General features: G+C 42.5%; 1 protein-coding gene across 8 annotated transcripts in view; it reads right to left on the bottom strand.

Moving 5' to 3' along the window:
• Positions 1-16,156, bottom strand: part of LOC109936216 (1-phosphatidylinositol 4,5-bisphosphate phosphodiesterase beta-4-like) — a 537,830-nt gene that overhangs the window by 202,822 nt on the left and 318,852 nt on the right. For 6 of the 8 annotated variants that reach the window (XM_048601091.1, XM_048601092.1, XM_048601098.1 and 3 more), the window contains 2 exons: positions 10,708-10,790; positions 8,683-8,780 (listed from right to left, as the gene is read on the bottom strand). In XM_048601091.1, coding sequence (XP_048457048.1) covers positions 8,683-8,766 — 84 coding nt within the window. In that variant the 5' untranslated portion in view covers positions 8,767-8,780; positions 10,708-10,790. The remainder of the gene's footprint in view (positions 1-8,682; positions 8,781-10,707; positions 10,791-16,156) is intronic. The other 2 variants (XM_048601099.1, XM_048601097.1) reach the window with 1 other exon arrangement.

A 16,156-nucleotide genomic window follows, 5' to 3' on the forward strand; every position in this document is an offset into this window, starting at 1 on the left:
CAAAAGGCAAATGGAAATCTCGGCATTTATTGCAAAAGGGCTGGATTATAAAAGTAAAGAAGTGTTGTTACAGTTATACTAGGTGTTGGTGAGGCCACGCCTGGAATATTAAGTCCAGTTTTGGTCTCCTTACTTGAGGAAGGATGTGGTGCCACTGGAGACAGTTCAGAGGAGGTTCACCAGGTTGATTCCAGGGATGAAAGAGCTGTTGTATAAGGACTAGTTGAATAGCTTGGGCTTGTACTCATAAGAGTTCGGAAGAATGTGGGGGGATCTGATTTGAGGTATACAAAATACTAAAGGGTATCGATAAGGTAAATGTTGAACATACGCTTCCCCCCTTGTGGGACAGTCTCAAACAAGAGGTCACAGATAGACAGTGAGAAGATGTAGGTTGAAAACTGAGATGAGGAGAAACTACTTCTCTCAGAGGGTTGTGAGTCTATGGAACTCGCTGCCTCGGAGGCAGAATCAATCAGCAGATTCAAGAAAGAAATGGATATGGCAAATATTCACCTCATTGGATTTTCCTGCCCCTGTCCGATGCTAGCATTGGACACAGGGTCTTTGAGAAGGGCACGAAGAGGAAGATAAAGGGGCAACCTCGAGCCTCAGCAGCTCTCTGCTTTTTGCATCTTCTTCAACGATGTCTTAACAGAGACATCCTCAGTGAGACGACCCAAAGAGCAGAACCAGATGAGAGGGGAAGCCTGAATCGATGACCGCAAATCTTGAAACGTCAGCCATCCCTCAAAGACCAAAGAACAGCCTGTTGCAGCCTTACTGAATGAGTATTACCAGTCTTTGCAGACAAACAGGTTGAAATACAGCGGTAGGGATCTGTGGATAGGGTGCAGCAAAACATTGAAAGCATGTGTCAGAGTAGATAGTTCGTGTAGATTTGAGACTGTTTTCTGAGTTAAGCCTTTTTATTAAAGAAGCAAGTGATAGAGTTTAATTAAAACACTATCGAAGAGACTGAGAAATATTGCATTTCCTTGATAAAGTGTCCAATAAAGTTGTGTTGGACCTTCTCCTGACGCTTGTCTCCTTTTTCGATCCCAGTGCATAACATGCCTGAGTTGAAAAGGGTTACTGAAAACTGGTCAAGGTTAGTCAGGGTACATTTACCCACGTTTCACTTTACATCAGTGAAAGCAAAACCGAATAATCTGGTCTTTACCACACTGCTGTTGATGGGAGCTCGCTGCGTACAAGTTGATTGCTGTGTTTCTCTGACAGTGACATACACTGAAGAGCTTTAGGTCAGCTATAAAGGGATGCTACCCTCGTATGAACCTGGCCACCCTTTGGTAATGCATCGTTACGACTGAAAACATGACAACACGCAAGCAGCACCAAGTTTGCTTGCTCTCTGCAGCTGAAGGGATGGGTTCAGATAATTGCCAATCACGATCAGGTTTTGTCCATAACAACTGCAGTCTAGTGAAAAAAGACATCAGAATTTCATAATGAATCATCACCTGATTAATCGCTTTCTTGCAGCATTAATATAAGAAATATCTGTTCAATATTAGTGCTTCTGGCAGAGTGCTTTGTGCTCTGGGAGGTGAAATTGGGAATTCAAGCACACACAGAAATCTCTGAGCCGAGAGCACTTGATGAAATTTCACTCTGTAATGAATCAGCGCCTCATTAGGGCATTCGTTTTTGGTGTGTCACAAGAGTGGGTTTTTCCAACACATTTACGAAATGCTGTTCCAGTGCTTTTTTTTCATGTTTTTAAGGCAGTGATTTGCGAACGCATCTCTCTGGCTTTGTCACATCCTCAATTGTTGAACGCTATCCTTTTAACATTACGTTCAAGGGCTGGGTATTATAAATTGCATATTTTTTCAACATTTAAAAAAAAATGACTCACGGCGTTTCAGCTATATTTAGCTACTCTTAAAATAGAGGCCTCAGTTCCCCAGTCAAACAGGCTAAATTGCTATCACTTCACTGGCAACCTTGCTGCAGAAGCTTCATACTGACCAAGGGGTAACATGAAAATCTCCGCAGTGAGTGGGCGAACCAATTATTTCTGTCTCTTATCCCAAGCACGAGGTCAAGGTGCGGAGGTTGGTGTCACGAACCCTACTCATTAAAGTTTCCCTTTTATGGCTCAGCATACTTGAATAGATACACGCAAGATTGTTGCATTTGAGTGTCTGCCAGTTTGTTCAATCTGCCTATTAACCCTCTCTACCTTTTAGATCGCGAAACCAATGCTGTACTTTTGGGGAAAATTAAAATTCTTTAGCTTTTGACTTTGTATTTGTTTTAATCCAACTGCAATGATGGATGGATTTCTTTTCAACACTGATACCCAAAACCTAAGACAGGCAAAGTTCCAGATTTATCTTCTTCTCAATTACTGCTGCTTTGCATCCAGGGGTTGGACAGTTTTGTCTTTGTGAGCATGACATGCAATTGTGATATGGTTACCTCAGAATTTGCATTCACTGCTAACCACACTGGCCTCGATCCAGAACTGATGATTTATTTAATCCGCGTCAATTCCCACATAATTGGGTCATTATTGATTCCGTCTAACCCTTTAATGTCCACGTGCATTTCAGGGTCATCTAGTAAATGGGCTTTCAATATCCACCTTCGCTTAAGGCTGGGGGGAGCTAAGTGTTCAGAATGCACTGAGAAACATATATCTAACTGTTCTAAATAATGTCTGTGAAGGTAACAATCATTAAAGGTGGCAGAGTGTTTATGTAACTGGATTAGTAATCCAGAGGCCGGGATTTATAAGACTGTGATCTACCCTACCAAAAAAAATTTGAGTGGGAGTTCAAATCCCACCACAACAGCAGGAGGTGGTGTATAGTGGCAATGTTACCGGGCCACAATCCAGTGCGGCAGGCCAATGTTCTGCAGATATGGGTTTGATTCCCACCATGGCTGGAAATTTGAATGCAAAGAAACAGAAATTTAGAATTAAAAAAAAGATCTGGTCTAATGGCAATCATGTTGATTATTGTAAAGACTCATTTGATATTGTCTTGGTCTTTTAGGCAAGTAAACCTGCTATCTCTACATGGTCTGGCCTCCATGTGATTCCAGATCCACGGCAATGTGACACTACTTGTAACTGCAATTAGGGATGGGCAATAAATGCTGGCCTAGCCAGCAGCGTCCATATCCCATGAACAAATACAAAAAAAACCCATGATTCTAAATTTAGTGAATTAAATAAACCTAGAAAACAAAGCCAGGATCATAAAAGAAACAATTCATTGATGCTTTTCAGGAAGAGAAATCTGCAGTTGTTCCCTGGTCTGGCCTACATGTGACTCCAGACTCTCAGCAACGTGGTTAACTCTTAACTACCCTCTGAAGTAGCCAAGCAAGCCATTCCATTGTATCAACAACTGTTATAAACAAAACAGTCTTAATCCACTCAAAATGCAGCAGTTTGTGAAGGAAGCTCGCCACCAATTTTTAAAAAAATCATTCTTTCAGGGAATTGAGTCAGTTCTACTTCAATAAAATAGGCTTCATCTCTCCAAATTCGATTGTATTTGAAGATGAGGAATTAACTGTTAATGATACAGGACTCATGAAATTGTTGACTTACTCGCCGAGCTGGCTTGTTTTTGTTCAGATGTTTCATCACCATGCGAGGTAACATCATCAGTGGAGCCTCCGATGAAGCAATGTTATTCTCCTCCACTTGGAATTTATACTGTCAGGTTCATTATGGTGAGTAGTGTCATTTCTGGTTTTGATCTGTATGTGTTTGTATATGGGGTCCAATTCTATATGTTTGTTGTTTGCATTACAGGTGGAGAACCATGCCTCTAGGAATTCCCACTTGTGGCAGTCGTTGCATGGTATTTTGTAAACCACGTTGGGAAGGATTAAAGACTCCATTCCCACAACATGCAGAATGAACGTGGTTTACAAAATACCATGCAACGACTGCCACAAACATGACATCGGACAATAAGTTCTGATGTAGGGAGTAGCTTATTAGCATGGATAGAAGATTGGCTGGTTAACAGGAAGCAGAGAGTATGTGTAAATGGATCTTTTTAAGGTTGAAAAGGTATAACAACTGGTGTGCCACAGAGATTGGTGCTGGGACCTCAACTGCTTACATAAATTACTTGGATGGAGGGACGCAAGTTGTGATTGCCAAAGTTGCTGATGTTATAAAGATAGGTAGAAACGTAAGTTGTAAAAGAGACATAATGAGGATACAAAACGATGTAGACAGGTTAAGTGAGTGGACAAAGATTTGTTAAATGCATATAAAGTGAGAAAATGTGAAATTGTTTATTTTGGCAGGAAGAATAAAAAACATACTATCTAAATAGTGAGAGATTTGAAAGCTCAGAGATACAGAGGGATCTGGGTGTCCTAGTTCATGGATCACAAAAGGTTAGAATGCAGGGACAGCAAGTACTTGGAAAAGCTAACAGAACATCATAATCTATTTCAAGGGAAAATGAATACAAACATAGGGAGGTTATATTTCAGTTACACAGCAGATGAGGCAGCACCTGGAGTGCTGTGTGCAGTATCGGTCACTTTACTGAAGGAGGGATGTAAATGCACTGGAAGCAATTCACAGAAGGTTTACCAGACTAATACCTGTAACAGGTGGGTTGTCTTTTGAGGAAAGTCATAGACAGCCTACAGTGTGGAAGCAGGACATTTGACACATTGATCCATACTGACCCGCTGAAGAGCATCCCACCCACTTACCCTACCCTATTCCTGTAACCCTGCGTTTCCAATGGCTATTCCACCTAACCTGCACATCTCTGGATGGTGGGAGGAAGCCACAGCACCCAGAGGAAACCCATGGGGAAAACACGCCAACTCATCACAGACAGTCGCCTGGGGGTGGAATCGAATCCGGGTCCTGGGTGCCGTGAGGCAGCAGTGCTAACTACTGAGTGACTGTGCCACCCCACAGGTCAGGCTTGTATACAGAGTTTAAAAAAGTAAAAGGTGACTTGACCGAAACTTGCAAGATCCTGAGGGGTCTTGACAGGGGTTAAGGCTGTTTCCTGTCATGGGAGAATCTAGAACTGGGGCCATTACTTAAAAATCGGCAGTTACCTATTTAAAATACAGATGAGGTCAAATATGTTCTCTGAGCTACTCCTGAATCTCTTCCTGAAAAGAAAGTAGAAATAGAATCCTCAGATAGTTTTAATGTAGAGAAGGACAGGTTCTTGTTAAGCAATGGGGTGGGGGGAAGAGGAGGTGAAAGGATATCAGGTATAGAACATAGAACATAGAACATAGAACAGCGCAGTACAGGCCCTTCGGCCCTCGATGTTGCGCCGACCTGTGAAACCAATCTGAAGCCCATCTAACCTAAACTATTCCATTATCATCCATATGTTTATCCAATGACCATTTAAATGCCCTTAAAGTGGGCGAGTCTACTATTTTTGCAGGCAGGGCATCCCACGCCCTTACTACTCTCTGAGTAAAGAACCTACCTCTGACATCTGTCCTATATCTATCACCCCTCAATTTAAAGCTATGTCCCCTCATGCTAGCCACCACCATCCGAGGAAAAAGGCTCCCACTGTCCACCCTATCTAATCCTCTGATCATCTTGTATGTCTCTATCAAGTCACCTCTTAACCTTCTCTCTAACGAAAACAGCCTCAAGACCCTCAGCCTTTCCTCATAAGACCTTCCCTCCATACCAGGCAACATCCTGGTAAATCTCCTCTGCACCCTTTCCAATGCTTCCACATCCTTCCTATAATGCGGTGAGTATAGGCAGGAATGTCGATTTGAGGTTACAGTCAGATCAGCCATGATCTTGTTGAAGGGTACAGCAAACTCTCGGGGCCAAATGGCCTACACCTGCTCCTTGTCCATGTGTTTGTACCCAAAGAGTGTGATGAGAATGTGGAACTCCCTACCACAGACACTGGTTGAAATGAACAGCATAGATCCAATTTCAGGGAAGTGAGGCAAGCCAATGGAGAAGGGAAGGTTTATACTGAGTTAGATAAGAAAGCATGCGAGGAGGCCCCAGCACAATATATAGAGTAGTTTGGGCTGAAAGGCCTCTTTCTGTGCTGGGGAGAGATAGTAGGAACTGCCAATGCTGGAGAATTTGATATAACAAGGTGTAGAGCTGGATGAACACAGCAGGCTAAGCAGGTTTAGACCCGAAATGTCAGCTTTCCTGCTCCTCTGATGCTGCTTGGCCTGCTGTGTTCATCCAGCTCTACACCTTGTTATACCTCTTTCTGTGCTGGATACCTGATGTAACCCTATGAAACATCCTTTCAAACATCTCCCATTTATCAAGGGAAAAACAAGCTTGATCTTTGCTCCTTTAAAAAGTCAATTTTCACTCAAAGTTCCTGATTTAGACAGCAGGTTGCATGACCTAAGTCAACATTTTCACCTTAGTAAATTTGTGAAATAGGATAAAGCAGATTTCACAGCTTTGTAAGGTTTTTGGCTTTCCAGTGGAATGAATTTTAACACGGTGGACAAAAAGTGACAAAGACAGAGCAAACGACAGCTCTTTTACATTCAACTACTGGACTAAGGGGCAATGAAAGATCATCTTCCACTGGTCTGCCTTACATAAGGACGTTTGGTGGCACAAATATCCAGATCTTTGGAAGGGAACAGAACAATGTCATTTCACAAACGTGTTGGTCTCCTAAGGAATCAAGGGATGTAGGCAGCAGGCCAGAAAGTGGAGTTGAAGCCCAAGATCAGCCATGACCCCAAATATTGGAATGGGGGTAGGTGATAGCCTCGTGGTATTGTCACTAGACTATTAATCCAGAGACCCTGGCGATGTTCTGGGGACCTGGGTTCAAATCCTACTATGGGAGTTGGTAGAATTTGAATTCCCAATCATAATCTAGAATTAAGAACCTGATGATGACCGTGAAACCCTTGCTGATTGTTGGGGGGTGGGGGAGCGGGAAAAAGACCCATCTGGTTCACTAATGTCCTTTAGGGAAGGAAATCTGCCATCCTTACCTGGTCTGGCCTTCATGTGACTTCTGACCCACAGCATTGTGGTTGACTCTCCTCTGGACTATTAGTGATGGGCAATAAATGCTGGTTCAGCCATGATTGAATAAGAAAAAATAAGACTGACAGACCAAATGCTTGTATCTTGTTCTTTTGTCAATGAATCCCAAATTATTGGCTGTGATCATGGGACTTACAGATGAAGACTTACGGTCTGGAGTCACATGTAGTCACAGCCAGGTAAGGTTCCCTTTCTTAAATTAGTTTTTACAACAATTGCCAGAGGTTACATAATCGCTGTTAGACTAACTTCTTAATTCCAGATTTTTACAGAATTTAAACTTCATCATCTGTCACTATGAGGTTTGAACCCATGCCCTCAGTACGGTGGCCTGGGGTTCTGCATTATTAGTCCAGTGGCATTACTGCTATGTCACCAACAAACAGGGAATTGACAAACCTGCAGGTAATGTAACCTGAGACATATTTCCCCACACCATACCTCTCTCCCCAACCCCAGGCACAGGCCAAAACTTACTACCTCAACCTAGACCCAAGTTAACCATATAAATCCAACCCAAAGTCTGACCCATGGTTTTTACGTACAATAGTGGTATGTCGATGTGAAAAGTTAACTTACACAGCAAAGTGTGCATTTAACAATTCTTGAGGATGGTGAGGGCAATTTTACTTCTGGAGGATGTAAACATCCCAATATGGTTTATTGTCAGAGGTCTCAAACTGAGTCGCAGGAGTGGGGAGACCCAGAGCCACAGCAGCATGGATTATAGCTGAATACACCTGCGTTCTCTTTACACCACAGCATCGTGATTTCCACATAAAGAGGAGCCTATTGACCAGCCGCAAACTTCAGCGCTGAAAGCTAACACACTCATTCTGAGGCCCTCGTGATCTAGGTAATGGTGTGGGGGAGCAACGCAAACCGACCTCACTCACCACGAGTTTCAATCCCTCCAAGAAATTGATTTTCTCATTTACTCAGAATCAGCGCTATTTCACAGCTGCTGACATGGAGGCGGTCTCAGAATCTTTCTAGATGCACATCAGTCTCCTCGACAAAGCAGCAATCATAGGCTCAATGAGCATCAGACAGATTAGCTGGTAATCTATTTCAATTTTGACTTCTGTTTGACTGCTCCAACAAGCACTAGCTCCAGAAATAAATCTCCCAGGCCTAACACTGTAATTTAACATTACTTCCCATTCCCCCCTTCCTCCGAGTGATGGGCAAGGCAGATTTTCCCTACATCAGAAGATGTGGCTACAAAGAAGAACTAATTTATGACTGTGCTACACCAAGCAATAGAGGCAGTAATCTTCCCCTTTCTGCTTCTTTGCCAGTGACACAAAGAACTGCAATACCTGGAGCGAGAGCTTAGTTGTGTCTCGTAACTGGGCTGGTAGAACAATGAAGATTCAGCTCTGAACAAAGCTCAACTCGAAATACAAAAACAGAGCCTCAGCGTTGACACTGCCTTGATTCCGCATGGGTACTTACCAGGCACTGGCATAACAGTGTGGAGGAAATCCAGTCATTAGATTTTGTAGTGGCAAACCAATCAGAAGGAAGTTATGCAACTGCTCTTTCAGATGGTTGTCACTGAAAGATGTGGCTTAAATGGGAATCTCATTATGTTCGAAAAAGGCACTTGTTTTGAAGCTGTCACTTACCTCCTCATATATTTCAAAAACAGCTCCCTCTTGCATAAAAGCTGGAACAGGCTTCTGCCACAAAAACTCGTATGCTTTAGCCATTATTGTTCAGAAACCTAAACCAAAAAACAATCAAGAGGACTAATTAATCTTGAAAAGCATTCATTAAATCAAGGCCAACCTTCATTCAAAGCAATCACGTCCAGCAATCGCTAACACTAATTTTCTGGACAGTTTGTAACTAACCGAGCACAATCAAATAATGCTGACATTGTTGGTTACAGAAGCTATGGCACTATCTCAGTATCCACCGTAACCCTCATAGATCCCTGATCAACCCTCAGGTTGTAACCTGAAAACTGCCTTCTTTTGCTTGCTTGCAAGGCCCGAAATGAATCAATAATAATTTGGAAGACTCGGTACAATTCTGAGTTGGCTGCCTCACTGCACTGAGCCTGTGGTTGACAAGAGCAAGTTCAAATCCCTCATTCTCTTCGAGGTAATTTTTTTTCGCTCTAAAAGGAAAATTAATTAAATCCTTTTCCTCCTACTAATAGATTATCTGCCGCTACTGGGAGAAATAAAATAGAAAGCAGAATAATTCATCCCCTAGTGACAATAAGAGAGTAATTTTCAATAAAATCAAGCAAAAGTTCCACCCTGTTGAGATGCGCGAAGTGCAGCGCACATTTCCATTCAGGATTTAAAAATGGAAGATATGCCAAGTGCTGCTCTGCACTTTGCTAAAAAAAAATCGTAAACTTTCAACACTTGGATCTCACCTGTATTTCACCAAGGACTGACACAATAGTGGCAAAATAGGGGCTAACAAGTTCTAAATTACATCATCTGATTTTAATATCTGAGCTCTTTGTGGACGAATATGGTTTTAGAAAAAGGGGAAAGAAAAAGCACTGACTTAATTTTGCTGCAGTGGTCACTTGACTGGGTCGTGCTGAGCTCATGAAGCCAACGTGAGATATGCAAACACAATCTGAAATTAGCATTTCTTCAAACGACACTGAAACACTATCAAGAAAATCGTCAACCCATTTTTTTCGCTTGCACCTTTCTAGAAGGTGTGCATCCCAAGGCAAACATTGCCTGCAGATTATCCATCTTTCCAGCCCCTGAGCGACATGGGCAACGGCAAGAAAGCTGGGTAATCACATGAGATGACCAGCAAAGGGCTTAACAACAGCAGGGTGGCACAGTGGCTCAGTGGTTAGCACTGTTACCTCAGAGTGCCAGGGACTTGGGTTCAAATTTCGCCCTTGGGCAACTGTCTGTGTGGAGTTTGCATGTTCTTCCCATGTATGCGTGGGTTTCCTGCAGGTGGTACTTTTTCCTCCCAACAGTCCAAAGACGTGCAGGTAAGGTGGATTGGCCATGCTAAATTGCCCGTAGTGTCCAGGGTTGTGCAGGCTAGGTGGATTAGCCACGGGAAATGCAGGGTTACAGGGATAGGGTAGAGGGGTGGGATGCTCTTCAAGAGGGTTGGTATGGACTCGATGGGCTGAATGGCTTGTTACCACACTGTAGGGATTCTATGAACGTCTGGAGCAAACAGTCCCATTTTCTAGCCAAGCAGGTTAAACAGCGAGGCAGGAGTGTTGCCAGGATCGAACAGCAAGAGGCCAATTTGCATTAACATCCTCATCATAATGACATCTCAGTTCTTTGATATGCGGTTTCCCATTTTCTACGTTCTGTGCTTCAATACCACACAAGGCAACTTTTGAGATGCAATTATTTTAGGTCTGTTAGTCATTATCTCAAAATCAAGTGCTTTCAGTCTTCTAACACTGAAAACTTTTAATTCCCAAACTAAAAGCTGTATTCCTGAAACATATGTACCATAAAATTACATATTTGTAAGAAATTGTTCTTCTTTATTCCATCTGTGTGGGGTACCTCTACATTACAATTAATCTTGCTGTCACTGGGTTAAAGACAACAATATTGACACCACTCCTGACTACTGGCCAGATGTATGGACATTGAGTGAGGTGGTGGATCTGGCTTAATAACGAAAGTGCTTACAATCAAACAGCTGGCCAGTACTTGACTTCGATGCTCACAGACGAACAATCCTCATTTAACATTGGTATTTCTTGCAACTTGTCCTGATGGGTGCAAAACAAAAATGCCTTGATGAAATGTGCATTTATTTCAGGAAAATTCAAGTTTTGTGCTACCAAATGGCTAACCTTCCTATTCTTATGGCACTGAATCTTGGTAAAATGTAGTAGCACGCATGATGTCTGTTTTCAATGGCCCATCCAGTTCCTACTGTGTCTCTCATCAAATTACAGGAGAATGGCAATTTATAATGATATAGCACCTTTACCATTACAAAATGTCCCAACGTGATCCGTAGGTACGTCACTGAGCAAAATTTGACAATAAGACAGAAAGAGAGGGTAGGACTGGTGGCTGGAAGTATGGTTAGAGAGGTACCTTAAAGTTACCTTAAAGAGGTAGAGGAGAGAGGAATAGAGGAACAAACTTCATACAAAGCTAACCACTGATTGCACTTACAAGCAAATTTCTTAAAGCTTCTCCTTTTACCATGATCTGCAGCTGGAATTGTGCAGTGAGGCACATGAAATAGACAACAATATACCTACCCGCTATATTTTTCAACTTTTTGAAGTCTGAAAGAAGTAAAGAGGATGAGAACCTGCTAGGTTTTTCTGATCTGATAATCTGGCCGTTCCTAACCCTCAAGGGTAGGAACTGTCCCTTCAAGAAAGTCATAGAGTCATGGAGATGTACAGCATGAAAACAGACCCTTCAGTCCAACTTTCCCATACCGACCAGATAGCGTAAATTAATCTAGTCCCATTAGCCAGCATTGGCCCACATCCCTCTAAACCCTTCTTATCCATGTACCCATTCAGATGCCTTTTAAATGTTGTAATTGTACCAGCTTCCACCATTTCCTCTGGCAGCTCATTCCATACACGCACCAGCCTCTGTGTGAGGTCCCTTTATTTCTTTCCTCTCTCAGCTTAAACCTATGCCCTCTAGTTTTGGACTCCCCTACCCTGGGGAAAAGACCTTGGTTATTCACCCTATCCATGCCCTTCATGATTTTATAAACCTCTAATAAGGTCACCCCTCAGACTCCAACACTTCAGGGCAAATAGCTCCAGCCTTTCAGCCTCTCCCTATTGCTCAAACCCTCCAATCCAGCAACATCCTTGTATATCTTTTCTGAACCCTTTCAAGTTTCACAACATCTTTCCTATAGCAGGGAGACGAGAATTGCACGCAGTAATCCAAAAGTGGCCTAACCAATGTCTTGTACAACTGCAACGTGACCTCCCTACTCCTGTCAATACACTGACCAATGAAGGCAAGCATTGCTAAATACTTTCTTCACTCACTTTCATTGTCTTTCATTGAATGTACCGATTTAGATCGCTCAGTCTTGGTTGTAGCTTGAGTCAGAAAGCCCACAGGTTCTTGACCAGCTTTAGAACATAAACCACACTAACATGTCAGAACAGTATGAAGCTCAGCATCTCTTAGTCTTTGCAAAGTGACTGCTGAAATTGATAACAGACCAATGCTTTGAACAGCCACATGTTACTTTTGACACCTCAAGTAGGAAAGTGATGGCAGAGTAGGTACTATCGCTGGACTGTTAATCCAAAGACACAGGAAATGTTCTGGGGACCCAGGTTTGAATCCTGCCATGACAGATGATGGAATTTGAAAAAGGGCCTGATAATGGCATTGAAACCAGTGTTAATTGTCAGGGAAAAAGCCCATCTGACTCACTAATGTCCTTCAGGATCCTTGGTTGGTCTGGCCTACACATGACTCCAGACCACCGCAATGTGGTTGCCTCGTAACTGCCTTCTGTGAAATTAGGGATGGGCAATAAATATTGGCTGAGTCAGTGATGCCCACATCCCGTGAATGAATAAAAAAATGCTTTGGGATACTCTACGGATATATTAGAGTACAAAGTAAATGCTGGTTTGTTCTTTCACTGTAGGGAAAGCATCAACTGTGGTCTTAAAGGAGCCTAACATGGTTAAACCCAAATTTATTTTAGCAGTTAAAACTTACAACTGTACTTCAGATTCTTGAGAGGTCAACAAAGAGAGCTTTCATCTTATATTGTAATAATGATCATCCACCTGAACCATCTGGGATGCCTTGGGTAGGTTCACTGTCACCAATCCTTCTTGCTGATGTTAGTTTAAGCTACTGTTACCACAACGGAAAAAATGACCCACTCTAAATCTTCAGCAGAAGATAGGCTCAATCTTGATGAACACGAAATAGGTTTGTTACATATAACTTAATGGCTAGTTACATCAGATCTGAGATACAGGATGGTCTCTGTGAGACACTAGGCCTAACTGAAGAATAAGTTCACATTATAGCCACTGAAACACTCTGTTTTGACATCAGTGCTAATACAGCACTGGTTAGCTCCTCCCAGGAATAGTTCTTTATATCCTGATTGGTGGAGGCCATCTTGCGACGTGAGTTAACCCTTTCAGGCACTAACTGCCTTATACAACAAAAAGATATTGGTACTGCAGCTGGTTGTGAGAATGAGTTGTACATTGAAACACAATAGTGAAGTTACAAAGGACCAGCTTCAGCATTGAAATATGAAAAAAAACTGACATGTATCTGTTCAGTTTGAGATTAAATTCAAATTACTTGTACATATTCCTAAGCGATGAAACCAATTTGCAGGAGATTTGGTCACCATACGAATTATCCAAAGCCTTCAAATCAAACATCACATTCACAAAGAAGCAGCAAAAACAGTTTGTTCTGAACTTATTTTGGAAACACTCTCTTTTAATGACTGCCCTATCCAGCTGTGAAAAAATAGCTGAAGGGAAGATGGATGACTGCAGCCTTGCACCGAGGGAGTCAGTAACAGCTGTTACATTATCAGCATCTTCATTTCATATCTATTTCGGTGATCACTAACGATATTAGGAAGCAAACACAAAGGTTAATGCCACAGGATTCTGTTTGAAGAAATGATTAAAATCTAGAAAGCTATTATCTCATTACAGCGGTTTGGGAAACAATTGTACTGTGTGTGACTGATAAAAGACATCAAATGTAAAGTTTTCACGATACAAGGTATTCCAAGAGGGGGACGTTAAAGTGGTAGTGTCACTGTCTGCTGCACTCACAACTCCTCCAACATCTGATTAACCTCTGCCCACTTCCAGTACTCTTGCAATTGCCCAAACTACTCTCTGCCAACACCTGCACGCCACACGCTTTGGTTTTCCGGAGGGGAGAAAGAGTGGTCACACGTCATTCGCCTTGAAGTAAAACTTTGCTGGAAAGCAAACACCACGCATGCCCACACTTAGCTGATAATCTTGATGAACATGAACGGTGACAAAATGCAAGCCCCAGGTGAGGAGATGCGAGTGCCTCTCCCATTCCCAGGGTTTGCAGGCAGAAACTTCTCTGTAATCCTTCCTTCTCTCCTGATCTCTTCAGCAGCCTCGTCTTTCAGTACAGCTCAGTAATGAACAGCTCCTTAAGTTTGTGTCTACCAATTCAGATGAGGTGTCTTGTGATGAATATTCAAAGATTACAATTCCTTTTCACTCTGCATGAAAGCCTATCTGTTTAATGTCGCTGCTTTTCAGCCATTTAGCGGATTTGTGAACATCTGAACAGTTGATAACTAGGTGCCCGTTGCTCCTAAAAGATAAACCACACCAAACTACACAAGCAATGTCCAGTCCATTGACTGATTGATTTATTGTCACATGTACCGAAATACAGTGAAAAGCTTTGTTCACAAATGGTACAGGCAGATCATAGTAAGCAAAGGATGTACAGATCAAAAAGACTTAGACTGAGACATACAGGTTACATTGCACAGGGCATGCACTAGGCAAGATCAATGTTAGCAAGATCAGCATTATTTGAGGCTACAGCGTCCATTCAACTGTCTGAAAGAAACTGTTCCTGAACCTGCTTGTGTGTGTGTTCAGGCTTCTGTATCTTCTGCCTGACAGAAAGGGTTATAAGAGATCATTACCAGGGTGCGATGGGTCTTTGATGATGTTGGCTGCCTTTCAGTGGCAGCGAGCCATGTAAATAGAGTCCATGGATGGAAGGTTGGCTTCCGTGATGGTTTTGGCTGGGCACACCACCTTCTGTAGTTTCTTACAGTCCTGGGCAGAGCAGTTGCCATACCAGGCCGTTATGCACCCGGACAGTATGCTTTCAACAGTGCATCTGTAGAAGTTGGTGAGGGTCCTTATGGAATGCCAAACTTCCTGAGCTGCCTGAGGAAGGCATTGTTGTGCCTTCTTAACTGTCGCATCTACGTGAAAAGTCCAGGACAGGTCGTCGGTTATTGTCACTCCAAGGAACTCAATGCTGTTCACCCTCTCAATCTCAGTTCTGTTGATGTAGATGGGGGCTGTTCTCCTCCTTTCTTTCTGAAGTCAACAATCAGTTCCTTAGTTTTGCCAACGTTGAGAGAGAGAGATTGTTCTCACTGCACCATGTCACCAAGTCCTCTCTCTCCCTTCTGTATTTTGACTCGTCCTTGTTAGAAATCCATCCCACTATGGTGGTGTCATCAGTGAACTTGTTGATGTTGTTCATTCAGAATTTGGCCACACGGTCATGGGTGTACAGGGAGTACAGTAGGGGGCTGAGGACTCATCCTTCCAAGGCTCCAACGTTGAGTGTTATTGTGGAGGAGGTTCAGTTACCTATACTCACTGTTCATGTCTAAGATAGTCCTTCAAATCTACTTCTCAGCCCTGGCTCAGCAACGTTTCACTCTCAGTGAGCCAAGAAGTGTTCCACAATCACTGCCACAACTACTTCTGGTGACAAAAGCAGAAGCTTCAATTTGAAATGGTTGTTTATACAATAAACTTACCCTTGCTGTTCAATGACTTCTAAAACTGTCACTCTATAGGACTAGCATAATCAGTTCCAAATACCGTGAATTTTCTAAAGTGAAATTTTGTTACGCCAAGCATAATTTCAGCACGAAGGAGTTTTTAAGGTCTATTTACTATCGTATTTTTCTGATATATTAAAGCCATAATAATAAGAAGCACCCTATGTTCTCTCACATTGTTATCAGCATCTTTTTATATACTGTCTGTTGCTTGGTCATTAAAGCATTTTTTAACTCTTATCTCAAACTATATTTAAATTCCAATTCCAGATATTGTGTGTCATTTAATGGCAGCTTGCTCCCCTTTTAGGTCATGGGCTCAAATTTCACCCCAGACGTCTGTGTGCTTACTACAGACAGACATCTCAATGTAATACCCTCTTTTGGCAGGAGACGCCAAACCAAAGGTCTGTCTGCTCTCTCAAAAGGGCAGTACTTAAAGAAAAGCAATGGGAGGTCTCCTGGCCAATACACACACCCCAGCTAACGCCAGGAAAACAGATCATTTGGTCATTGATCGGATTTTCCTGCTGTGTAAAACTTGTTGCTGCTTTTGGAGGG

This window comes from Rhincodon typus, chromosome 9 (genome assembly GCF_021869965.1).
Source record: "Rhincodon typus isolate 14 chromosome 9, sRhiTyp1.1, whole genome shotgun sequence".
Classification (NCBI taxonomy): Eukaryota; Metazoa; Chordata; class Chondrichthyes; order Orectolobiformes; family Rhincodontidae; genus Rhincodon; species Rhincodon typus.